At 38.5% G+C, this 27,874-nt stretch overlaps 1 protein-coding gene and 1 long non-coding RNA gene across 9 annotated transcripts in view; one reads left to right on the forward strand and one right to left on the reverse strand.

The window, feature by feature from the left end:
- Positions 1–27,874, reverse strand: part of PIK3C2G (phosphatidylinositol-4-phosphate 3-kinase catalytic subunit type 2 gamma) — a 202,202-nt gene that overhangs the window by 117,646 nt on the left and 56,682 nt on the right. For 7 of the 8 annotated variants that reach the window (XR_014952120.1, XM_085569570.1, XM_021535187.4 and 4 more), the window contains 4 exons: positions 21,743–21,874; positions 14,424–14,538; positions 12,284–12,414; positions 6,134–6,322 (listed from right to left, as the gene is read on the reverse strand). Coding sequence is in view for 7 of the 8 variants with exons in the window: in XM_085569570.1 (XP_085425696.1) it covers positions 6,134–6,322; positions 12,284–12,414; positions 14,424–14,538; positions 21,743–21,874 (567 nt within the window). In the remaining variant the exon portion in view is untranslated. The remainder of the gene's footprint in view (positions 1–6,133; positions 6,323–12,283; positions 12,415–14,423; positions 14,539–21,742; positions 21,875–27,874) is intronic. The other variant, XM_085569571.1, reaches the window with a different exon arrangement.
- On the forward strand, positions 21,868–27,831 carry LOC146763379 (uncharacterized). Its single transcript, XR_014952134.1, has 2 exons — positions 21,868–26,747; positions 27,185–27,831. It is a non-coding gene; the product is annotated as an uncharacterized LOC146763379 (long non-coding RNA).

Here is a 27,874-nt window from a genome sequence, read left to right on the forward strand (position 1 = left end):
TAAAAACAATGAGACAGGAAGAGGAAAGAAACTACTAGAAAAATGATTAAGGTGCGTAGTTTTAACTTACAAGTAAGGACTTTCTGTTTGTGATTTTTTTCATTTATTTGAGGACTTCTAAAGAAAACACTTGTGAGTGTATGAAGGTTAGAAAGTTGTAATGACTAAAGGAAAGTACATAAAGATAACAAATACCATCAATAAAAAGGACACTGCATTTTCATATTTTTTTTTTCTAAAGAGAAAATTCACTCTTCATTGTGAGAGGTCACATGAACCATTCCCAACCCTACTCATTGCAAAGGTCATGGTCATATTCACTCCTTTTGTATTGGCTGATTGATTGGCAGATAGATCTGTTGAATTTACTCACAGAAAATATATTTGAGTGATGCTCACAGAGATTTTCTACAAGACATTCTGACTGAAACAACTAAGAATAAGTTGAAGATGTCATGGAGACCATATGGTGAACCACATCCTAGGACAAGAGTAGGAAGAAATTTAGAAAAAGAAGTTTCCATTTGAAACCTGTATGATCTAGAAGGTTCTTCCCACCCCAGAGACAAACTTCTCTGTTACATTAAAACTGAAGATTAAACCATGGAAAATATGATGATGTAGATTAAGCTTCCTGACTAGAGTGCACATTTATGCACAGAAAGCATTCAATATTCTACATAGTTGTCTATTTGTCCTACTACAGCATTTTGCTGCAGTACCTTCATATTTATTGCCAAGAAAGCTAAAAATGGTTAAAAACAGTTAAAAAAAAATTAAGAATTCATCACATGCCAATACTTAAAAAGAAGACTTGTCTGTTCCTAGCAATGCATACATCACCATCTAAGTTATCACTAAATTTCATGTATATTAAGCCTAAGCAGTTTTAAAGCTTTATCAGTAACGTGTTCTGTACATCAAAGTACGAAATTAATTGTGGAGTGTTGCTTTGTTCTTATCTTATTTCTTTCCCCAAGCCTGTGTTTGCTCTCCATGTTGCTGCATAACTACAACCAAGTAACAAGATGCAAACAGGCAAGGTATGCTCTACTGCTATCTGGTTTATAAATACTCTGCTGTATTTATAAATAGTCCATTGTGAGCTCCAAGGGAACATTTTAAATTCTCCTTTTGTTGAAACAATGACAGTCTGATTCAAAAACTCTAAATCTGTTTGGCTTTCAAAGGCTGAAGAACAAAACTTGTCTTCAAGGTATCATATTTTATTTTAATTATTGGTTAGATATCTGAACCTCCGAATGCAATAACCACTGTGCTATGTAAAGTGAGAATCAAGAATAATACTGTGACAGTCACAGGCTGAGGGATACTATAACCAAAACTGTCTGACACTGATTTGGCATGGCATTGTAAAGGAATGTCTTTTCCTGTGCAGTTGCTCTGACAGAATTAGAACTCTGCAGGAAGTTTCTAGGAAATTTTTTAAATCCAACAGGGAGGTTCCATCTAAACAGCCACAAGCTACTTCAAAAAGTTCTCTCTACAAACAAAATGGCTGCAGCTATGCCCTAGGCTGGGAAAAAGACTTAAGATTCCATGCTGTTTGCTGATAATAGATTATAGTTCAATTTTCTCATTCCCAGCCATGGCACTTCACAGGGCTGCAACTGTACTCTAAATGGTCCAGAACAACAACAACCAAAAAAAAAGAAGCTGAAAAGACATTTGCTGGTTTGATTAATGAATATGCTTGGACTTTCCTTTGCAGTAATTTGAATAGCAAGATAACCTGACTAAAAATTCCCAACTGTGGTTGTTCTAAATGTAGACAAAACATTGGCCTGCAGCAACACACCATAAATGATGGCACTGCTAACCCTGCCTTGGTTTCTTTCTGTCATCAAGGAAATTCTCCAAGTAAAGGAGTGCACTGGTGTTATTTCCCTGGATGCAGCTGTAGAAAAATCTAACTCAGTAAAGCTTGGCTTTTTACCAAACTTAATAAGTGAAATCAACAGCAAAATGCACATGGCACCAAGAAGATGCTCTGAGTAGGAGGGACCATCTCTATAACTTCTGCCTTAGGGATAATTTTATATTTCAGGCAACAGCTTATAACCATCCTTCCCTGAAATTAGAGGTAAGAGTGTAAAATCTTCATTCTCCACTTCCCCCTCCCATCCTCTCCATCGCATCTTTATTGATTAAAGAAACATAAATGGTTTTTTTAATTCCTTTTTTTTAAAGCATTGGCTTCTAGGGCTCTAAGAAACAATGCACTTGCTCCGAGTGCTGGATTCAAGGTTGCAACTGAATTTATCTGTGAAATGTACCGTGATTGTGTTTTCTATTTATGAAAGTTCTTCCTTTCCACTGCATAAATGAGCATCTTATCATTTGCCTGCCTTGAGGGTTGCCTGCAAAATGGAAGAGCATAAGCAAGAGAGATACACTCAAAGAACAAGAAACATCTATTAAGGGGTACATTTAACTGTGAGGTGAACAAAACAAAATTTCAAAAAGTTGCAAATTCCTGATAAGGGGGCTTGATCTGCTGGGCTGTGATACCCCTCCCTAAGCTCTCTGATGCTGCCTTCTATGCCAGCAAGCATCTCCAATGGTTTTCATTTTTCTGTCCTCACCAATGGGTGTTTGAGTTAAATCAGCAGGACAGATACTGCTTTTTTTTCTTGCTCTGAGAAGAAGGATAATTTAGAGTTCCCAAGCCAAGACTTGCAGAAGTGACAGTGATTTTGAGAACCCTTTTTAAAGAGTGAGCACATGCCTGCAGCACAGATTCTCTTAAAGACACTGCAAACTGAAATTCCACCAAAGAAAGCATCCAGATTCTGGAGTGACTGGAAACTCTTGGTATTGATAAATTGTGGTGCACAGAAATAATACATCATATAGCTAAGCTTCAGATCTTCTTGTTTTAGGATTGTAAGCTATTTATGCAGAATCAATTTTACTTTGGAAAAAAATCATGGAAGAAAAATGCAAGAGGGCTCTTGTAACAACAACAAAAAAAATCTGTCTGAGGAAGTCTCCAAGCTGCAGAACACTGAAAGCTGGGAGAGCAGCAGTGTCACTATGTTTGGCCCATTTTCACTGTGTTCCCTGGGTAGCTAGCTGTTTTTGGTCACCACTGGAGAGAGGATGCACTACACTGACTTTTGGGCTGATTTAGTGCATTTCTCCTGTCAGAAATATTTGTAGACAAAGATCATCACTAATTCATTTTCCTTACCCATAGTTTGATAGTGATGGCAACACAAGTCCTTAAAATAGACATGAATATATGGAGAGAATTTATTTTATATTCTGCTCATGTTTTATATGAACTTGGATCTTTCAGCCGTGTCTTAGCAATCACAAGAAATCAGAGAGCTGTTTCGTGGATGATAGAAGTGAGGAACTGAGTTGATGAGTTGTCAATGCCAAACATAAAACAGGATTGAGTTGAATGAATGTTCAAAACCAGTTCAGTTAAAGAGCCTGTGATCCAAAGTCAGTGAGGGTAAGGGGGAAGTAAGGTTGGGCCCTAGCCAGTACTACTGTACTTTTTTCAAAATTATAGAAAACTGAGAAATAGAGAACTAAGAGAATAAACCTCAGAAATCAATTTATATGGAAAGTGCTCCTCTCCTTCAACCCACTCTCTCAATTTGCATGTATCCAAGACATTTTTGAATTGAGGCATCTTTAAGGAAATATAATTTCTGTGTTTCTGAAGACTAGCTTTCCAGGTATTCATGCACCAACAAGATATTGTGGATATGAGGAAGATAGATTTTTTTTTTCCTAAAATCCGTTTTGTGATGCAGAACTTCTTTCTGCAGTGTCACCATGAAGCAAAACAAAGAAACAAACAAAACAACAAAACAAACAACTGTATTGATATTATCTTCTGTGAGAAACTAAAGGGACTAGCCATCTAAGATCCTGATCAGGAGAGAAGTCCTTGTTCTTTGGCACAACTGCAGGAGCCAACCACTACCCAAGGTGGCACAAGAGGGACGAAGTAATGACATTTCCCCCTCTTTTTCATGCCAGCAATCTTCATGTAGCCAGAATGAACAATGGGTACACTGCACCTGATGCACATTGAGAAACTGGGGAACTGACTAAGTAATATCAAATACTCTCTGCACATGAAAAGGCTGATATTCTGCACCACACCCTCATGTAGAGCTGCATCTTCAAAGAACAATCAAGATCTTGATTTGTAGAAATGCCACCCAGACACAAAAACAAAATGGGGCAAAAGTCTGATCTAAAAGCCTGGCATGCTCTGACAAACCCTATCAAATTCTCTTTCTACTCTGAAGTTTGCAAGACAACACACACCTTTCTACATGAATCTTTTATAAATTAGAATTGGATCCTAATACTTTAATAATGAAAAATAATATTATGCTTCAGGACCTGATCTGTCAGGATCTTTGCTTCCACCATTCCCACTACACAAAAAAAGACATGTATGCAAACATGTGAAACTGCTAATAGTTCAGATAGAAACTGGGATACAAGTATTAGGAAATTGCATCCAGAGAAAATAATCCATTTTAGATTGTCAAAGGTCTATTTTTAATAATCTGGCAGTAAGTGTACCAAGTCACAGTGTATTTGCCAAGTAAAGCTTTTGAGGAGGTTTATTTTTTTTCCCAAAGGTAGAGCATGGAACTGAGATTTCAAAACTGATGCAGCTTGTGCTTACCCAAGACAAGCAATGACTTGATAAAACAAATTTACTCAAGCATTTCATCGGCATGTGTAATGTTTTTACAGGTCACTTAATGCAAAATACCTCCCAAGTTTTTGGAGGGAATGTAGCTGCTGACACAGATCCTGTCCCCTGACATCTCTGGTACATCCTGGGTAGGGCTATCTCCAGCATCAAGCAAGAGCCCTGACAAACAATCAGCTCCCAGGGCGAGAGGTGGGGGTGGAACACAAGGCACCACAACAGAATTTATTCAACTGACTTCAAAGTTCCATCCAATCTGCTTCAGAAAGATAGGTCACACGTGGGACTGTGGGTATTTACATAGATTATTGTATAATCCAGAGATATATTTCAATCCTCCTTATCTCCCATTATTCACCTCGTGCCTGTTCAGTAATTTGAAGTTATGGAGTGCTGTGCAAGTGCTAAGTATTTGACTGATCACCTGTTACCAGAAACTGCCTGAATCTGTTTTAGAGAATGAAATACTCTTTTTATTATCCTGAGAAATAGAAAACCTTCTCAGCCAAGCAGACATGGCTGGCACACTCAAGGTCATGGTAAAAGCTGCACCTCTGTTTTCACTTTGGCCCAGAGAGAAAAGAAAGCACAGCCAGTGCATCAAACCTGGACAGAGTGCTGAGCAAGAGCAGCACTGAATGAACCAGCACCTGATCCTTCTGCTAAGCATTCCTTCCTGTGGGAACTGGAAGAACAGAAACTTCCACAGACACTGGAGGGTTTGATCTGCAGCCTTAGAAGAAGCTTGGATTGATGTAAAAATACAATATACCGACATCAAGTAGAAAAATCATAAACTTATGTTTCTATAGTTGTAAGTAAGAATATGCCTTAAGTGAGAAACTGTATTGATAAATGGTGAAGGGTTTATAATGTAGGGGTCTAATTAAGCTAAGTGTTTAGAAGTTATAATAGAAGCATATGTATGTATGTGAGAGATAAGCCTATTGAACAAAAATATCCACAGTGCAGCAAAATTAAGTAAAGGTGGTAGGTTAGAAAAGCAAAATGCACCTTGTGGCAAGCGTCTACTGGACTAGGAAATTCTATATTGCCTTGTAGCAAAGAACTTGTGACTACTTTGAGCTATAACCAACTGCTTGCTCCTCCAAAATCTCACAGCCCCTCCCTGAGACTGATGTTTATCTGAGCAATGAATCCTTCTTAGCCCAAAGATGGTCCCATCCCTTCATTAAAAGCAGTGACAATGATAATCTTCTCAGCCAAGCAGACATGGCTGGCACACTCAAGGTCATGGCAAGAGCTGCACCTCCATTTTCACTTTGGCCCACAGAGAAAAGGAAGCACAGCCAGTGCATCAAGCCTGGACAGTGTGCTGAGCAAAGAGCAGCACTGAATGAACCAGCACCTGATCCTTCTGCTAAGCATTACTTTCCTACCTGGGTAATTTTCCCTTACCTGAAAGTCAGCAGCCCAAGTGCCTCCAGAGGGTCAGAAAACCTCCATCCCCTCAGCAGGGCATACATTTCTGACACAGTGGTTCTGTCCCAGCTGGGTGCACTGCCCAGCACCAGAGGAAGGGAGCAGTTCTGGTTATTGCAGGAGTAGCGATAAAACCACAAGATTCTTCTCTGTTGCTCTGAGAGTCTGGAAATGAAGATGAAAATTTCAGTTTGAAATTAAAACCACCTGAAGCTTTGTGTAGCAACAAACTTTATTGTACCAAGGGGCCAAGTCACACAGTACACTGCTTTTCAGCTAAGTACATGTTTTCCTTTGGGTAGGATATCATTTTCTGCAGACCAGATTTTATAAGAAAAGTGATACTTATATTCTGGATCTGTCAGCCTTAGGTCATATAAAAATGAAGTGTCAAAAGATACACACACACATATATATATGATTATTTCACATTCCAAGCACTCTCAATTTTCTTCTCTGCTGTCTCTATTGTTGGTGTTGCTTGTTTGTTCTTACTGGTAGGTTGTTGTTTTTTTTTTTTTTGACAAAGAAGGTGCAGTTGTCACTGGGTAAATTATTGTTACATCTATCTGCTACAAATATCTCTAACTTTCATAACTAGCCACATAATAATGCAAGTTCTATCTTTCATTCCTGCCCTTGTTTTGACTCTTTAGTGTAGGCGTGTCTATTTTTAGCATATTTGTTTTTAAAATAATGTTTAGGTACATCTATGCACATACAGAAAAACACGAGCACAGGTACACACATGCAGAGTATGGTTATCCCTATTGCTTATGGGAGTTTGGAAAAGGAAAGGAAAGCTCCCTGGAACTCCTGTATTTGTTTGAAAAGTCTAGCTTGCCATGCTTTACTGTACTCACAAAAAAAAAAAAAAAAAAAAAAAAAAAAAAGAAAAATAAAAAGGATGCAATACACCAGACTCCTCACAGAGATACTACATATCTAAATGTCATATTGATAAAATGGTCAGTCATCACACCATATTTCACCACAGCACAACAATTTCTGACTTATATAATCTGAATTGTCAACAATTCAGATGTCTTTGCCTCATGCATATTAAATCTCAGGTTCTGACACATCAGAAAACAGGAAAATAAATTTCCCTGGAGAGACAAGCTCAGACAATGGCCTTAATTTGATATCAGAGCCTTCAAAAGCAAACCCTTTGTGAGAGTTTGAGAGAAATAGAGAAAGAGCAAACTGATCCTCAGTTCATACAAATTATTACTCAAATCAAGAAGAATATTGGTTTTCTTGGTCATATTTGACCAGGTTGGCGGTGCAGCTAATTAATAGCATAAAACAATTGTGACTTTAAAAAAACTCTAAATATTTCAGAATGAGATGTGAGGAATCTAGTGGAAGGCAGCAAGTAAATAGTTTGCTTCCAGATAAACATTTAATTATCCAGATGTGTAAACAGGGCTCAAAATCCAAGTGTTTACATTCTTTCCAAGGTTGTCTTCCTTCTATTTGCAATGTTTTGGGACATTCTTAGCCAAAAAAAAAAAAAAAAAAAATCCTAGCCCCACTCTAACTGTCAAGATTGTGTCATTCACAGCTCATAGAAATGAGTTTCTTTGGCTCTGTAGGCACTAGAAAACTTTTTTCCCTTGCAATTTTGAATTGCCAAGTGTTTAGGAACAGAGAGCAGCAGCACAAAGATGGACATGGTTTTTTTTTCCCTGAGTGAGTGTTAATTTCTTCCCTTTAGGAGAAGAAGGTCATAAATGTATGCAGAAGATGAACTTAACTATGCGACCAATCCTGATTTTCAGTGATCAGTTCAGGAAAAGTGTCACTGTGGTCATGACTTCAAGAAACAACTCCAGAACTTGTAGCATGTCTTCTGTGACAATAAATAGATGCCTTTGTGATCATGTGAAAAAGTCACACACAGAAAAAGAGATAAAAGCAGGCCTAAAACTTCATTGCCTGTCTGGTTATCTTGTGCATTTGGATGACATTCTGCAGGACAGTTCAGCTAGAGGAACTCTTTCCAATGGTAACTTTAAGCAGATATTTCAGCTTTCAAGCAGCATCCTCCAAACTAGACAGTCTGTTGTTCAGATTAAAGCAGCTAAAGCTTCTACTGAGCTTGCAAAGGGTGATAAGAAATCAATCCTTGTATCAGGTTTGCTAAATAACAGATTTCTCCTTCTGACTTTACTCAGAGGCAATGCCATTTTCTCTTTCCATGCTTTAAAATCAGAGATGAAATGAAAGGCTGGGTGGGGAAAGAGCGTCTTAAGTTTTGATTTTAAGTTTCTTATTGTAACAAAGTTTATATAAACATTTAAGATAGAAAAAATATTTTGCATACATATAGGATCTGAAGATTGTTAAGCAAATAAGGGCATTTCTTTGTCTCAATAGGGTTAAGATGCTATTTAAACCTCTTTTTTTGATACAAGTTAAGTTTGTAGCTTTTTAGGTGGTGGTATATCTAAATTTCCCTCAATATGAGATATATATTAAAACATATAGCCTTCTGTTTAACACAAATAAAACTACAATACCTTATAACCGAAATAATTCAGCAGTTTTCTTTTCAGGATTTGATTACCCCTTTAGCTAAATGAAGAAAACAGCTTCTCAGAAGGCCTGGTTAGCTGGTGTTGTTACTTTTTGGGTGGGAGGGGGGAAAGAGCAAAAAATTAATTTAAATGCTTCTGATCTGCTTCTGTTGTTCATGTTCAATACTATAGGAGAACAAGACAAATGGGAAAAAGAGGAGAGAGCAGCAAAGATAGAAAATTAAAATGTCTTCCCCCAGCACTGATTTTCACTTTAAAGTTTATCTTTCAGTAACAGACTAGATAAGATCTTTTCCACTATTCACCCAGCTGGAAGCAGATCTAATCACACCTCATTACAACAGGATTCCTGTGACCACTGGTAGGCAAGATAGATCCTTTCCAGGCAAGTGGCAAAAAGGACAGGGGAAGCTGGAAGAGAGGGAAATGCAAGGTAGAAGGAAAATTATGAATGAAGGAAATAAAGATGGCACAAACCACACTGGCATGATTCTGGCTTCAAAGCAGTCTCCCATTCTTTCATGGGGACACACTGCAAGCAGGCTGCATTGGGTTCAAAGAGCAACTTAATCTCAGATGCAGAGTTTTCTGGGGCTTGTATTTCAAACACATTAATCCTAAAAGGAATCAGAAGCTCACATCTGAAATGTTTACAGAAGTCAGCCAAAGCAGCTGGCAGTAACCAGTGAGGTCTCCTCTTGGCTCTCTCTGGTCTGGCTTGGTGATGATGCCAAAGATCCGAGTCAGGGACTGTGAGGAGCACAAGAGCCACGTGGGTCCCTTCCCTTCCCTTCCTTCAGTCCCACTCAACAACTCCTTCCTTAATCAACATCCAGGAGATGCTGGCCACAGGGACCAGTGGTCTGAGCCACCTACCAGAAAGACAAGAGTCTGAGCTGCTGGGAAGACCCCATGTCAGGAGCAGATACACATCAATGTACCAGGAAGGGGCCCAAGTGCCAGCAACCAGCTCAGTGTAGCTGTGAACCTTGAGGGTTTTAATGTGTTTTATGTGGTTTCTTTTATGCTGAGGGTGTCAGCAGCTGGGGAGAGCAGGGAGATCTGGGTCCAGCTACTGGATACAGAATAAGCACAGCTACAGGGGCAATCAATTTTTGGATACTATATATAAAAATATATATAGTATTTTCATCTGTTCCAGCAGCAGACTTGGATCCTGACCCTGCAGAGAGGAGGAACAGAATCAGGCTGTCTGTGCTGTCAGTTTTGTGGCAGTGTTAGACTTATAACACTGCAGGATTCAACAAGCATGCAGCTGTCTGGTTTTAACCACTGTTTCTTCCTTTTCTACCATTGGTTTAAGAATTTTCTGTCCATTCACTTATTCCCTCTGCTTGCAGTACAATGAACAGAAGGATCCTGACAGACTGAGAAGGTTTCTTGTGTCTTCTGACACAGACACGCACTTATTTGGAGCATCATCATGGAATGATACTGCCACTAAAAAGCTGCCTAGATTCCTCTCTTGACATATGGAAAAAAAGAAAAGAAGAAATCTTCAGATATCACGGCAATAATGTGTTGGAATACAAACATGCTATAATTTTTAAAGAGAAATTATCTCATGAATGAGAAAGGCTAAAAGAACTCCTCTGATACAGATACAACAAAATTTACAGGCTGGATTAACAAAATACAAAAAAATGGAATTGCTTCATTCAAACCCCAGATATGTTACCCTTCCCCTTGATGGTTAATTTACTAGACCAGCTTTGCCTGTAAGATAGGAGAACAGAAAACAACAAACTATGGGAAAACACAGGACTACCCCTGCCTTTCCTCCAAGGACCTGTAACTGAACTTAGCACAGCCTCAACTCCAAACTGGTGACTTTCAGTGGTGTTTTCCCTTAATATTCCCACAGAACACAAGATTGTTGTATTATGGATGTTATAGGATCCCCCCTTTGCTGGTCCTTTGTGAAACTTATCCATGAATTTTTGTTCAGCCTTCCTGAATGAGGTGATGTCATCTGCCTTCACAGCTTTGTGACAGCAGATTTTAAAAGATCACCACTGACTGTCTAAAGAAGCATTTGTTGAGAAATTATTTGCTACTTGTTTCATTGAATGCCCCTAAGTTAAAATATTATAGGATTTGCGGAGGCATTTATTTTGTCTATCATCGTGATGGTTTTTAAAAAATTAATTGTACATACATAGACATCCTTTAGTCTTCTCTCCAAACTATAGCCTCAGCCTTTTTAGCTTCTCTTGATCAAAGAGCTGCTTAAGCCCTTTCATGATATTTGTTGCCCCTCTCTGCACACTTTTCTTATCTACTGTGTCCTTCCTGAGTCTTGAAGACAAGAAACATGCAGCATTCTCAATAAAATGGACATCAAGCATTTAAGCAGCAGACAAATGGCATGAGCTGTCTTCTTTGACAAATTACTTTGTACTTTGCTAATTTCTTAATGATCTTATTCCTTCTTAATGAAACCACATTTTTGCTCTGGTAACAAAGGTCATAGGCATTGGGCTTGAAGTTCCCTAAATCATTCTGAAGCATATTTTGTAGGTGGAAATTTCACTGTCACAGTGGCTCTTCATAATAAAATACTGACATCCCTTTCACATTTTAAAACAGAATAAAAAAAAAAAAAACTCAAATCACAGATCCTGTGGTCAATAAAAATAATTTTACATTTTGCCTTTTTGCATTTTACATTTTGCATTTTACATTTTGTAAAAGTTGAGTTATACATACAACAGAAAATTTGCCTCTCCCTCTTTTTTGTAAATGAATTAATTTAAGAAAAACCCCTCAAACCACCAACACAGAAATCAGCACAGAAAAATCTTCTTAACAGATACATCATATCCCACTGAGAGTGCTGAATTAAGTTATTTAGTTATTGCAAAACTAATGCGCCTTTTGACCTTTGATGGAGGATTAATTCACACAATTAACTGTCATTAGTATAATGGCTCTCTGTAAGCACCTGTGTTCCAAACTCCACTCTGATTACACCCAAAATTACTTTATGAGGTACATAATCCTAATTGGTAGTACAACATTCATGTAGCAGAGCATACTAATATACCTCAGTTCAGAGTGTGCTTTGTTCCACTTTGTTTTTTCCACCTTCAATGAAAACTGAACTTTTCATATTTCTTTCCTTGCTTATCACCTGAAAGAGATTTTTCAAAAGCCGTTTCACAGCTCCATCTGAAGTTTGAGTGTTTAATAACTAAGAGGCCAATTTCTATAGAACCTAAAGGTGTTCTTGATAAAACTGATACAGATGTACTGCATTACCTGAAAATCTTATGTTTTGAATGAAAAATTAGTTTCTTGCCTCAAAGACATGAAAAGATCTAGGCATAGAAAGGGAAAACCAAGCCTTTTCTAAAGTGGTAAAATACACTGCCACCTCCAGGGCCTTATCAGGCCTTGCTGTGATCTATTCTTTCATTTAGAGGTGTTACTTCTCAAATCAGCCAAGCTAGGCTCCTTCAGAGGAAAATTTTGTTTTTAACAAATTGGATACTTTTAATTGTGATCGATAGGGTAGGCACAGCACAGCAAGAACCAGCAGGGTTAGGTGGGGACAACTTACAGCAAGAGGGAGTGTTTCTGTGAAAGTCTTGCAATGTGCTTCAGGCACTCTTGGGTTGGCTCTACAAAATCACCTCTTCTTTCTTCAGGTTCAGGTTTAATGAACTCCAAATCAGTTTCTGGGAAGTCAATCTTTTTTTTAAAATACAAGGAAAGAAAGATAAATAAAAAAGACAGATGTGTTTTAGCAATGTGTGATCTCTAATACAAGCGTCAATAAATGCTATCTTGGATAGTACAGGGAGTATAAAAAGTATGACAAAACGAAGGGGGAATAATTATTTGAGGATGCTTACTGTATGTACTACGTTATTTAAATTGTTGGTGATAAATTCCATCCACAGAAATCAGTGGAACCTAAGTTTCCTGGGAAAATTTCAGCCAACATATTACAACTTTATTAGAGATGCATAAGCTCAAAACTGAAGCCAGTTCTTAATTTTTGCCTCCTTTCTTTTCTTTTTTTTAATGAGATGGTTCTCAAATTTAAAACTTTCATTAATATAGATTTGTTCTATTTTTTCAAAAGTAAGGCTATCTCAGATGCGTAGTTTGTCACTGCAAAAGATGGAAATCAGATTCCTTATTTCTTGTCTGGATGTTGAATTTGTAAATATATTGTGCAGCATCTACCAATTTTCTATTCTTACACATGCCTGTCATAAATTAATGATAATGTTTTTTAAGATACAGAGAAAGCAAACATTCAACCAAAACTACAAAGCTCGAGGTATTTGATAATCTGAGTAGATTTATATGAAAACTCAGATTGTTCTTCAAAATTCAGCACAATTTGCACCCAGCTTTGGTCTATTAATGCACACCAAACTGTCTTATCTGTATCTATTTTTTCTTTTAAGCATTTGATATGCATCACTCTTCTAAAAGTTAACAGATTTATTCCCTATAAAACACTCAGTCATCTTGCAAAACTGGATGATCTTTAAGGTCTCTTCCAACCCAAGCCTAGATTTTCTATGAAAATATATATTTACAATATTTCCAGCATGTTCACACATTGTGATACTGCTATGTATCTGGGAATAACTGAAAATGGGGGGGGTGCAGAATGAGAAATCCTGCTTCAGTCCTTCCAGTAGATAGAAATTAATAGCCATTTACTGTCTCAACTTTCCTGAATTATTAATAGGGGGAGTTATTTTAAGGCATGGTCTTTGACTGAACTCCTCAGCCTGGAGAATCCCCATTTGCTTGTCTGTTAAAACAAGGTTATTTTTAGGCCAGGCTCATTTATCTGTATTATTTGCTTTTATGTTTCATTTGCTAAGGGATATTAGGATTTTTAAATATAGAAAACAATTGGCTTTGTCCTCGAAATACCCAGTTGCTAACTCAGCCTGGAAAGGTGACAAAACTACCATGCAGACCTGATGTATTTCTTTGAGTGACTGTAATGGAAATAGGATGTTGAGTTTGGGTGGTCTCGATGTGTCAAAATCTGTGGTATTGATGATTCTGAGATTTTAAAAAGTCTGTCTTTCTGCCCCGTTGCCAAAGCAGAAGCCATAATTGGTCTGTGCTGGTTTCAAGGTTGTTTATTCTCTTTATCTCTAACATGTTCTGCTGCCCTGCCCAGCTCTGTCCTGCAGGGCAGCGTGTGGGGCTCTGCCCTCAGTGGGATGTTACAAACTTAAATACCAGAAACTCCCTGGGCTGGATTTACAATAACGTGCCAATATCTGTCACCTACGTTGAACAGTGTGTCCCCAGCCTAAACCAACAGAAAAATGCCAACACTATAGTGAAACATGGAGGGCATGAAGAAGGAGAAAAAGGACAAGACACACCCAATTTCCTCCATCTTGTCCCCTTTGGACCCCTAATCTAGAATCCTAAAATTTTACTTTTGCACCCGTGCCACACTTAATAATTACTTATATCAAACACTCAGAGCTTGTAGTTCCTCCTGTAAGATTGAAAACTCTTTTCCATGGACAGAGATCAGAGACAGTGTCTCTGGGGGCTCTGTTCAGGGGGGTTCCAGACCTGCCAGGGTCCCAGAGCAGCCAGGACAGCCAGAGGGAAGCCCTGGATTCCCACATCGATGAGCTGTGGAAACACCCATTTTCCTTGTACTTTGTTAGAAAATGAGCCTTTGCTTTGTTTTCTGGCTTTCTCACCTGCAGGGTGGCTGAGTTTGGTGCCTCAGTGCTGCAGATGCCCGGGGTGATCACTGCTGTGGGCAGTGTGCTGCACGGCGCCAGGCTGAGCAGCACGGTTCCACGGATCAGCTTCCTGCAGGAAACACAGGGAGAAACACTGCACTGGTAACCACTGAAACCCCACTGAAGAACATGGAACTGCAGAGCTCAAAGGAAAAGCTAAAGGAGAGCAAACCCTTTATCTTTATGTGACTAGAAAAAATCTGGCCTCAGCCAGCAGAGGTTGCATCCCGATGGCCTCACGCCACAGCAGCGTCTCTGCATTTGCAAGGTTCATGAAAAAAAATCACTCTGCCAAGACATTCTGAGTCAGCTCTGCACTTTACCACTGGCTTCTTGTCTGACAGGGGCTGCCCTTTAAGCCAGCTGTAAAAATAAGGATAATACAACACAATATTTCTGTCACAAGATTTAATTTTGAGGGCAAATATGGTAGAGACTGTGAAACATCGATAAAGGTGGAGGGCAGCATATTTATTCCACAAAAAGAAGAAACTCATGGCTATCTACTGAATCCATAAGGGATCCTTACTGATTTTATGTGTAAGTGGCAAGGAGGGGAAAGTATGATATGAGCTGAAAGGAGTTTGAGTGGGATAGTTTGCACCACATGTGCCACGTGGAGTTTTTGGACAGATGAAAGGTTATGGTCTGGAGCACCAGTTTTAGCACTATACCTACAAGAAAGGCTTATCAGTAAAACAGGCATGCATGTGGGCAGCAGGTTAGAAACCCAGTCTGATCTGGCAGGTCAGCACAACCCAGTCAAGAGACCTTGACTAAAATCAGAAATTTTGAGTGTAATTTCTAAGCATAACAAAACTCAAATTTAGATTGCAGTACCTCAATAAAGGAATTTATGGGCTTTATGCATATAAATATGGGCTTAGCCATATTTATATACTGGGCTTACCCCTTAATTTGTCTATATCTTAATGAGTAATAAGGTTGGAAATTTGATTATGTTCAGCACCTCTTCTTTTACTGACAAATAATTTTTATTAAGATCTTTTTGAACACTGCTCAGTCAAGACAACTGAGAGAATCACTAGATACTGCAGCAGAAAGAGCCAGCCAGGTAAATGAAGCCTGAATGCCCACCTTTCACCTGGGAGGAAGATGTCAGAGGTACAAGAGACACCAGATAGACTATTTGATCACAGCATGAGTTTACATTGCTGTAAAGAAAGTACCTTTTGAATTCCAAAATGAAATAAATTGCTTAAAGTCATCTGAAGAAGATTTAAGAAACTCTCAGAAAGTGACTGTTACAGTCAACATAAATGAGTATAAACCTAATTCAGGACTAATTTTTCTTTTTGTCTTCTCAACCTGTTTGTATTGTTAGCACAGACATTTTACTTTATTGTGAGAACAGAGCTCAGGAGGATTAAAGACAGTTATTTTCTGAAGGTTTCTTTGCAGCTGTAGGTGTATTTGCAAAGGAATGGAGGCAGAAAAAGAGCTGTAATAAGAACAAGCTAATTGGAAGAAAGCAATTGTGTGATATGAAGTCTCTCTCATTTGGGTAAATGATGAGAATGAGGAAGTGATCAATGGTAATTCAAAGAGGTTTTCCTGTGATCTGTACTCAGATGATCTTTAATAAATGAGTTGCATCTCTTAAATTAATCCTTTGTTGACAAAGATTTACATCATAATTTGAACTAATTGGCACTTTTGTTAGAAGGGAGAGGAGTAGCTGAGAGTAAATGAACATGAATACTAAATTACCCTTTTGAGCTTTCATTACTGCTAATCACTTTAATATTGCTCTGTAAAACTATGAGGGTCTTTAAAAAAGAATATATACAGTGGATTTTTTTTTTCTTGGGAAACCTGTGCAGAGAAATGCAAGAAGTATAGGACTCAGAGTTTCTGTAAATGTGTTTGACACCTTTCCTAAGCTCATTATTTCAACTCATCTACATCTAGAGCAGATGTGGCTAAAGACTGTCCAGGAGACAAAGAAGAATTTTTGCAGGCAGATGAGCTTCCTAGAGATAAAGAAAATTTAATAGGAAAGCAAAAGTCATGCAAAAAAGCAGAGAAAGAAATGAATTATTTCTTAATTAATTCACTTCTTCCATGGGCAGGCAGGTGTTCAGCCATCTCCAGAAGAGCAGGGTCCCATCACAGGTAACAGTGTCTTGGGAAGACCAACACCACCACTCTAAATCTCTCTGCTCTTTCTCCTTTATCCCTCCCATTTTCTACCCTGAGAATGATGTTCCATGGTCTGGAATATCCCTCTGGTTAGTTGGGGTCATCTGTCCTGGCCATGTCTCCTACCAGCAGCCCCCAACTTCCTTGCCAGTGTGGCAACATGAAAAGAAGAAAAGGCCTTGGCTCTGTGCAAGCCCTGCTCAGTAACAAAATCATCTTTACATTATCAAACCTGTGCTCAGCATAAATCCAAAACACAACTCCATACTAGCCACTGAGAAGAAAATTAATTCTACCTCAGCCCAAATCAGCACACCCAGCAAACTTTGGGGCACTGCAGACACAGTCAACAATCCTCAGAACAGTCAGCTTTTGGACACAGAAATGGAACAGCAACAAGTGCATAAATGAAACAGGGAAAAGATCCATTTATATTTTTAGAAAAAGAAGCAGGTGAGAGTGCAGGATCCATTCAGAAAATGAAGGAATTATCATCATGATAACCATATCCTTTAGTGAACAGTCTTCTCCCTGCTGCTTGGTTCTGTTGATGAGCTCAGTAAGGTCACTCCCTATTCTGCCTGCCATTCCAGTTTTTTCCATCTCTGAGGTGAGGGCAATGACCTTTTAAAGACTCCTATAATGATCACAGACACAGAAAATGGCTTTCATGTAACAACTTCACTATCAAGCAGATCAGAAAGCGAACATTCTGCTCTGTGCCTACTGCCATTTATTCATTTTGGAATGACACAGATTCCCTTCTCTTGTTTATTACTGGAGCAAAAATAACCTTCCCGTCTTACTACAGAAGACTACATTGCTATTTAAAAGCAGATCAAGTTATCCTAAGTTGATGAAGTCAACCTTATGCCCTGAAGTCCCCTGGCAGACTTTCCCCACAAAAGGAAAGCTTTGCTCCTTGCTCTGTCTGATTCAAAAACACCAAAATTGTGGTAGAATCAGTGAAGCCAAAGTAATGTGGGGGAATGGTGGGGGACATTGTAACTCTCCAGCTGCCCCAAAATGATGGATTTCTGGTTTGTTAATCAGCTCTGAATCACTAAATTGTTCAGCCCAAGAGACTAACGCAGTTTCTGATGTGAAGGAATGGAAGGTTGGCGCACAGGCTTGCGAACCCTTTTTGATCTGCCTCTAGCATCTAATGAGACTTCTTGATAGAGATGCACCAGCAAAGGCTCTACTGGCACTGATTTAGGGCTGCTGTCGAAAGTCAACTCTCTGACAAGGCTGAGAAAAGCAGATATGATGGCTCACCTGCTGGGCAAGCAGGCAGCAACACTCATTACCATGTTCATTCAGAAATGTATATAACATTAGAGGAGGGTTACTGCTTAGGCTGAATAAACAGGGAAAATCATGACAAAGTACTGTGTAAAAATAATGTAAGCGTCCTCAAACCTGACATTATAAGTCCCAGAAGTTCAGAGCTGAGGTTAAATTTAAAGGAAATGTAAAGCTGCTATAATCTATAAAAAACTGTTTCCCATATATTACGGCTCAAGCAGTCTTAATTCTGCAATTGAATGATACTCCTATTTGTAATTATAATAACTCCTTTATTATAATTACAAATACTAGAAAATTCAAACTTTTCAACCACAAGGTAATGCTAAATGTACTGCAGACATTTTTAAGGACCACAACCTCTATCCCCACAGTTTCTAGTTTAAATAGCTTCTCTATATTTGTAGGATAAATTTTGTATTTACATTCATGATTACTTCATAATTTTTGTTCCAGAAATATAAAGTCACAAAAATAGCTTACAAGCAATGATTTTAGAGTAAACAACTCTATTTAGGCAACGCTTGGAGAATACTTTCAGGAAGTTAGTTTGATAAGCAGGAATCCCAACACATGTTTGGCTAAGACTACAGTGTGTATTCAGCAGGTAATCATGTTATAAATCTGCACACTGCAAGAAAAATGTAAGAAAAGTGCAAGATAACACTAGAATTCAGGAAATAATTAAAATTAAGCAAATTTGAAGTTTGCTAAACATCTGTTCACTGACAAGCCTTTAGCAACAACAAAACCCCTAAAGGTGGCCAAATTCTTGAGGAAGTTTTTAGGTATTGTGTGGTTTCAAAATGAGCCAGGTAAAAAGAAGGGATTGCAATATAAAAAAAAATAAGTAATATGCTTTAAATAAAGAGCAAAATTTGTTTCTTTATATATATATATATATATATATATACACTTTTCATCCAATCTGATTAGTATTTTTTAGAGAAGAATGGGAGTGGCAAAATCTCAGCAAATAATTGCAGGCCTTTGATCTGACAAGAGACTTTAACATGGTCATGTTCAAATGCATGAGAAACTTCACACCTCTTGAAACAGATGAAAAGAATTTGTAAAAATGTTAAGTTCATATTTTTTAATCTTCAGTCCAAATTAAATGCAAAGTATTAAAATACAAAGAAGGGATGCAACTGTACAATGAAAATAATTATTTGGGAAAGGAAATTAGATATAAAATTTAAGAAGAGGAGCAAATTCAGAGACTTTTTAATATGGGTTCTTTTGCCCCAACTGATCAAGATTCTAAGTAATACCTTGGAATAAAACAAAACTGTTTTTTTTTTTTCCTTCTCTTTAACATAAGCCAAATAACTTTGAATAGAATTTCTGTGGTCTTAATCAGACAATGATTAAAACTGACAGGACAGGAATGAGGAACAGTATTTTAAAAAAAGGTTTGACTTGTGTTTTTCCAATGTTTAACAAATTTTTTTTTCTTTTTACCAAGCATCCAAATAAGAAAAGAGGAAAAGAGTGTCCTTATCTTCACTGACCCTGAGAAAAGACCAACTGGGAAAAGGATTTGAACCAGGACGTTTGATGACCTAGGCAAATACCTCAGGGCCATTGGCTTCTTCAAAAAGCTTATTCCTGTCCTTTCTCCAGTAAATTAAATTCTAGACATAAGAATGCTAAGACTTTTTTAGAACTCAAATTCACCTCTGAGGAAAGTTTTATTTTGAGAAAGTGTTATTTTCCAAGCTAGAAATGTTTTGTCAAAGATTTTCTGGTCAGATTTCTTTAATCTCTTTACACACATTCACAGAGTTTGTTATTTAAAAACCTTAATACCATAATCCTTGCAGTAATACAAGGTGCTCTTGACATATTAGCATGACACTGGAGGTACAAATCTTTTCTTGGTACATACTTCCAAATTCAGAAGTATTCTATTGAAATAAGTCTGGAAGTTTAGTTGCATTCCTGCAGCAAAGGGAGTTTCAGGGCAATTCTTATTTTCAACCCAGTCTGTCTATCAATTGAAATCACAGAGAATGAATAATCCTATGGAGCTGTGGTTGGCCAAAGGAGAAAAAGGCATTCAGGCTTCTTTGTGGTAGTAATTACTGTAATCGCAAATGACACAGCTATCAGATTAGGGGGTGTTGAGCATGCTATTCCTAAATCATTCCTGCAGGAACTCAACCTTGATTTCTGCTTTGAAGGGTCACTTCAGCAGTGATCTCTCCAATTACACAGCAAATGAAAGGAAAGCAGCCCTCCATCCCCCCTTCACTGTGTTCATTCTGCGTTCCAGGAAAGAACAGAGGCATTTTTTAAAGGTCTGAAACTGTCAGGGTGGTGTGGGGATCTACCTAACAAAAACCAATGTGCTTGCTCTGATGGCATACATGAAAAGATATACCTCACAGGGAGCTGAGGATTTTCAGGCCTTCCAAAAGTTATTCCTTTCGGGCTTGAATTATGAAAAAGAAGAAAACCTCCAGAACAACACAGGTCCTCAAGAATGAAATTCTCATATGGGAACCTTTGGAGGTAAATGGGGTAAATGTTCCCTCATTAAGCTATCATGCCTCAAACATATTTCCTGCTTTCTTTAAAAATACATACACAAGGGAAGAGTGAAGTGCCCTTCTTAAGGCTAACTATGAAAGAAAAGTAATTGAATAAATTGTCCCAGCAATCCTTGAAGCAGAGATTTGATTCATGCTTCTTTCCTTCCTTCGAGCTAAGTGCTCTAAACACTAAGTCACAAAAGAACAGAGTAACCTTGAATTTTCTCTGAAAAGATGGAAAAAGCATCTAACCCAGTCCAAATAATTTCCTACACCTCTCAGATTAAAAGTTCAAGGAAGCACAAGGTCTTTCAAATACAGAAAATTAGTACATGCAGTCAAATTTTTTGTTTTATTTTGTTCTGAGCAGTGATTGCCACCATATAGAGAAGGAGATCAAGATGTCTCAAGATAAGGAAAGAGGATAAGGAGAGCAAGATAACCTTAGGAGTGGATGCTAATGCAGAAACTTGGGGGGCTTGAACATATCCCTCTGTTGCACTGAGGGTATTGCAGGGCTATAGAGCCTAAATAAAAATTTCCTATCACTGCAAAGACTCAGTCTAAATTCAAATTTCTCAGTGAAACATATTTAGAGCACTGCAGAAACTTTACCATGTATATTTGTACAACACTGCAGAGACATTGAAAGTAGAAGCACCTTTAAAGCACTGTTACATTGTGTAGTGTGCAGAAGGAAGTGGTTAGAAAAGAGAAGAAAGCTTCTAAAGTGGTGTGGAGAGTGAAAAGTGCTCATTGTGGTCACCACTGACTGTCCCAATTTAAGCAGAGTGAAAGTGAGTGAGAGCAGAAAAAAAAAACCAAACCAAAAAACATCCATTGTGAAGAAGTGTTAAAAGAGTAACCTAAACAAAAAAAACAAAAAAAAAAAAAAACAACAAAAAAAAAAAACCTGAGAGGGAGGGAGGGGGAGAGAGAAAAAAAGAGAGATGGAGGAAAAAAGAGACGGGAGAAAAAAAGAGAAGGGAGAAAAAAAGAGAGGGGAGAAAAAAAGAGAGGGGAGAAAAAAAGAGAGGGGAGAAAAAAAGAGAGGGGAGAAAAAAAGAGAGGGGAGAAAAAAAGAGAGGGAGACCCGTTGCTGGGGTTCTTACTGGCACATCAAAAGCAGTTTGCTGTAAGTGACCCTCTCAGTCTTATTACAGGAGGCCTGAAATGAACAATTTTGTCTTTTTATATTTCTCTCAGGTTAAGTGCAACACTATTCAAGAATGATCTTTTCTTTAGGTCATACAAAACCAAACTTACTCTTTTGCATACAATGGGGAGCATGTCCAAGCAAGAACTTCTGTATTTTTAGAGGTACTGTTTAATCCCAGTAGTTTTATTGTCAGCATAGTTTCCCTCGGAAGAGCCTTTATTCGTAGAGGGAAGTTGACCCTAAAAGAGAAACAGAAAAGAGAAAAGATAAAGGCTAAAATATTTGAGCATTGTTACAAGTGGGTTCTTTCTACATTTTTCTAGATGCTCTAACACATATATTGAGCTATAGATTACAGAAGTTGCACTCTGAAGGAAACTGCATCTGACAGATCCCTTCAATACATTGATGAGTATTGACAACCCTTAACTCGAGTCACAGCATTTGAGAAAAGACAGATAAAAACTCATTCACTTCAGTGTAACTACTAGAGCTGGCAAAGGCAGGAAAAACTTAATTAAACTATGCTTTGGAATTACCTTATCGGTGAAAGGCTATTTCACAATAAGGAACTCATTAAGGGAGAATTGTCAAGCAGCAGTTATTGGCTGTCTTGTGTCTTCAGAGGAAAACACCATTTTAAAAGCCAAGAGTTGCTGAATGATAATCATTCTCTTGTTCCGGTGTGCTTTGGTGGTGTGCTATTTCTTAACCATAACTTATGGGCAGATGTTGTCTTAATGACAGATTTGTGTTTTTAGTGAGAAAATTCAGTTTTCATCAATATTAATCTAGACATCATTAGATTGCTTGGTCATTCAGTTCATTGATACAGTTTATGAAAATTTATCTAAAATAATAACTTGGAAATATTCCAATAAGCCAGATATTTTCGTGCTGTATGGAAAGATCACATGTGTAATTACCCACACAAGTCCGCATTTTCTTTTTTCCTGACTAGATAATTTTCCAGCCTTTTCCATGTATATTCAGTAGAACTTCAAATTCCTCAAGTGGAGAGTAAAATTAATTACATTTTTTTCTGTATAAACAAAACCAATATGAGGAGCTAGGAGCTAAAAGGATTATTCCACATTGATAATATAATCATTAAAAAACCAAAAAATCTGCATAAATTGAGGATTAAGAAAACAGACTAAAAGATATATCTGAGTAATAGAGTGACAGAAGAATGCACCTCAGCAATTTAAAAAATATATAGTCACACTTAAACAGCAAACAAAAGTAAAAAGTGCATTTTAAAACTGTATTAGCCTGTAAAACATAAGAATTATGGGTGCTAGAAGTAAGACTTGGTTATAGTGAAAGGAAAAATCGGCATAAGATTTTGCTCCCAGTTCCAAATTTATCAAATTTCTATTGAATTTAAGAAAGTTTCCTGGAATGTGCTGAGGAGCTACTGAAAGAAATTAGATGGGTTTCAGCTGAAAAATATGAAGTACTCCAAATTAGCATTAATGTCAAAATTTCAGATCAGTCTTCCAACATTTGGAAATTATGCAAATTTGCACACCTCCCTCTTTGAATAACAAAGCAAGACAGCCATTTCTCACTCTTTCTGATTACCATGAACAGCATTGAGAAACAATTCTCTACTGTCTTCCCACGTGTCTCTATTTATAGCTTTCAAGTTTGCTTTCCCTGTCTCATGAACTCTTCCTTACTCATAATTAGTTAGAAACAGTTATTGGGAAACTCATCTGGTTTACCTGCTAAAAATAACTTGCTCTGCCTTTTCACTGAGAGGCCAACAACATTTGTTACATAAAATATATTTGACAGAGCCGACTTTAAAGAACCATTAGCGCTTTGACGAGACAGTAATAAAACCACAAAGACAAGCATTTTGTGATACAGACAATTGTTAACACTCTGAACCCAGAGCAGTGAAGAAAAACTCTCAGTATCATCACTGCAGAAAGCAAATGCTTGCCAGAGTTTCTCTAGGACACATACACCACTACTTCTGGCAGGAAAAGAGCCTGGAAACTCTGACAAGTTACACATCCCAAGAGTTAAAGTATGGGCCAAAGAGGACCAAAATTTCCCTTCTGGAGACATGTGATACACAAAGAGGAATATCTGTATTGCTTTTAAGAACTTGCACTTGTTTTGGTTCACTAATTTGAGATTTCCTGGCCAAGATTTCCCAAGGTTTTTCATGTTTAACATATATTTTTCACAAAAAGCATGTACAGTTTCTTAGTAGTTCAACAGACTATCAAATCTCAAAGCCACCACTAATTAGTTTTTTCTGTCAGACACAGAGAAAATCGCCAACAACCTCTCCTAAAACATCATTTCTGTAATGCAAAACCAAGACAGAACTTTAATTAATGCCTATCTGAATTCACCCAGCTGGTCTCACCTTTTGTGACTGCAGGAGGCTGAGTCAAGTGAGTGACTAAGAAGAAGGGACGGAACTCTGGCCAGAAATGACACAAAGAATCCGCTCACTGAGCAGGTGCCATTCACAGGTATCAGATAAAGTTATACAACTTGTTTCCTAAAAGCACTCAACACAAAAGAGCTCTGGGGCAGCCCAGAGAGAATGGAACCAAAACAGACAAGCCAAACAAAATAGGGAGATGAGGGAAGACCAGAGCCAAGAAAGTAACTGAGGTGATGAATGGCTGGCTTAATGTTAATTCCATACTTTTTGTCTGAAGGTTTAACATAAATTATGCAGGATGGAAAAAGAGAAGATGTAAATACATCTATAATTACATTTTATTTTATAAATACATTAAGAGCAACCAGCTAAGACCAAAGAACATAATTAAGAGATCTCAGCCACCAAAAAAATGAAAGTGATGAGAAAATAAGGGGGGCAAATTTGGACTTTACACATTGTATGCTAAATGGTACCAGACTGTTTGGACCTTGTTTCAAGAAGACAATCACACTTTCCAAAAGTAATACACAAGTTCTAAAGCAAAACTATACTCAAAAAATAACAGAAGCAGCACTGCACAAGGCAAGCTTCTAAGGAATCAAATTATTCCCATAATTTCTGAGAACATTCTGAGAAAGATTAAATATGATAACAGACTTTAACAGAAGGTCATATTTATAAAAAAACCCGTCAACTTGATGTTTAGACATTAACAGGTTAAAGTACTTTAAAATAGAAATAGAAACTAAATTAATGAAAATCAGTGAATAAAACAAGCCTTGTCTTTGATAGAAGTTCTCTACCTAGATTCCTAATCACCAAAACATTACTTGCCATTTTTTTCCCCTCTGTTCAAATCAATCCTAATGTAAGATTAGAACTCATTTTGGATTAGCCAGGTTTATTTTATGGCCTGAATGATCCATAGCTATATAGAGAATATCTGACTTCCTAATGTAACAGATGCTCTTCCTGCTGACCTTTTACCCCATGCATTTTTAACAGCTGTGATCAGCTTCTCTGGACAACATGTGCTAGGGTCTCACCACCCACAGAGTAAAGAATTTCTTACTAACATCTAATCTAAACCTCCTCTCCTTTTAAGGCTGCTAGCTGATTTAAGATGCTCACCTGGCATCTCTGTTTTGATTCAAAAAGAGCATTTTTTCACAAAACCCAGTTCTGGATACATGTTATACATACAAAAAATAATGGCATACTTGGTTCCCCAGATTCTCAGCCTGGACCTCAGGACAAGGAGTTCAAGGAACCTCCCCGCATTTATTGAGACTTAAACAAATCTAATTCAATCAATTAGAGACAGAAATTATGTGAATACCTTTAATAGTTGAGGGAAATATTCAAAATCCTGCCAGACAGATATGAATTTTCAGGTTTTTAATTTAAAATCCGTTTGAAATGGATTTTGAATTTTTTTTTTTTAAATCAAGCAGCAATAAAAAGGAAAATGTTGCTCTCACAAACTGATGCTATTATGTTTCACACACTTCTAGATCTGACATTAAGAGCCTCTTACAAGCATCTGTGACCTGTGAAAGAATTTGGTCTGCATATTTAATTTCTTCCTTTTCCAGGAAGATTTGGATGGAATTGTGCACATTTAATAATGATTTTGCAAGGGAGAAATTTCAATTTCATGAAACAGAAGAGGAGCAAAATTTCTGCTTCAGATATTTCTATTCTGTCTTTTGTTTTAGCAAATGTTTTGTAACGTGAATTCCAGAAAAGCATTAGCCACCTTTTAGAAGCCAAAACTGCTCAAAAGAAATATAATCCTCCTCAAAGCCTTCAATGTTAACTGCCTTATGTAATAAGACATTACTCGACTGACACATGGACAAGGTGAAAATTCCTACAGAGGTAAAGGGAATTATATGATTTTTTTAAACACAAGGACAGCAGCTGCTTGCCAGTCATACAAAAGACTGAGGGATAGGTACTTAAATGCTAGGGACACAACTTAGGGTGATGCCTCAGGTTTCAGCTTTTATATTTTTCAGATTCTGCACTGTTTTAGTGTGCATTTCTGAGCTTCATATGAGGGAATGGTGAGCTCTCCTCACAGAGCAGGGGGACAAAACAATTCCTTCTCCAGCTGGGGACCAAGGACAAATGATCCAAATCTCAGGCCCAGGAGCACAAACAACGTGGGCTGGAGAGAGAAAAACAAGCAGGATGGGACTGCCTGGGCTGGAGCTGGAATGGGACAATGAACTCCAAGGTGCAAATGGAGCAGAACTGATCCCAGTGAGAGCCCCCATGAGCACTCGTGCATTTTGGGACCATTTTGGTTCATCCTGGGTGCAGCCCTGGCTGGGCTCTTGTGCTGCCCAAGGTGGATCCATGGAGGAGATCCTTGAATAAAACCCTGCTTTATTCTGTAACTCTGTCCAGCCTCTGTTCTAGGGCAGCCTTCCCAAGGCATCAAGGGCTTATTTTAAGCTGTAAAATAACTGTCGTGGTTTGACACGGAAAGAGAATTTTTTCCGGAAGGAAGAGGTCAATTTGGATATTGACCAATTGAAAGTAGACACGCCTCTGAGAACACAGAGGGTTAAAAGCAGAATTCCCAGGGGAACTCGCTCTCTTTGGTTCCGGTCAGCGTGCAGTGCAGACCTTCCCCCCGCCCAGCCACGAGCTGGGTGGGGGAGGGGAAGCCCCATGGCCTGACTGAGGTAAGGCCGAAAGGTGGAGGAACTGGAACCGGGCTGGCCCCTGCAGATGGAAGGGTGGAAGAAATCTGGGATGTCTCCATCCCCCCCCAGAATTTCTCTCCCGAGAGGGAGAGAGAAAGAGACAGCAGCAGTTCTGCCAGCAATTCCACCGTGAGGAAGGAGGAGCGGGGGGAGCTGCTGCAAGGTGCCCAGTGCGTGGGAGTTGCTGGATGTCCGGGCATCGAGCCATCCTGGGAGTTCGGACTTTTAACCCTTCCTTGAGAAATGAAAGCTTTGTGAATTTTTCTTTCCCCTCCTCGGTTTGAAAGAGAGGAGGAGGGACACCTTGGACCCTGGGATGTTAGAAGGAGGAATTCTAGATGGAAGGGGGACAAGGAGTGGCTTTTGGCTGGACTTTTCCGTGTTAGCCACAACCTGAACCAATCTTCTCCTCCAAGAGGGACTGTGTTTTGGGAGGATGCCAATGAGTCAAAAGACCTGCTTCAGCTGGGAAAAGACAAAAGTGGAGTGAATGGAGAAAAGGTTAGGGGGTTTGTGGTGGCGCCCCCTTGTCCTGGAAAGGAAAGAGAAGAGAAGAAGATCTCTGTTCTTGAGCCCTCGGCCCCAGGGGAAAATGGGGAGGACTGTGGTCCCAAACAATGAAAAACTGAACTGTTCTTTTCTCCCCTCTTGGCAGGGCATCCTTGAAAGGAAAAATCCTAAAAGCAGTCTGTCCATCCATGCATTGGTGATGAGAGCACTGTGCATGGAAAGAAGAAGGGTCACCATGGCAAACTTTTCTCTGGGCGGTGCCATGTGTGACATGGAAGCACAGGATGTGGCAGTGTGTTTTCTTGGGGGGTCTGTGGCACAGGAGAGACTCTGTTCCCTCGAAGGACTGAGTATTGATTGTCTGGAGGGTGGAAACCTGACTGGGGTCCAGATTGTGTCTCACTGTGGTTTGTTGGAGTTGGGGGGGAGGGGGGAGGAATGCTTTGCAAGGTTTTCATTTGATCTTTGTCTGGTCTTTTTTTTTCCTTTTTTTCCTTTCTTTTTCCTTTTGTAGTAGTAGCTTAATAAAGTTTTTTTCTGTTATTAAGCTTGAGCCTGCTTTGCTCTGTTCTGGATTCCACTTCACAGCATTCAAG

This window comes from Lonchura striata, chromosome 1A (genome assembly GCF_050655825.1).
Source record: "Lonchura striata isolate lonStrDom1 chromosome 1A, ASM5065582v1, whole genome shotgun sequence".
NCBI classification, from domain to species: domain Eukaryota; kingdom Metazoa; phylum Chordata; class Aves; order Passeriformes; family Estrildidae; genus Lonchura; species Lonchura striata.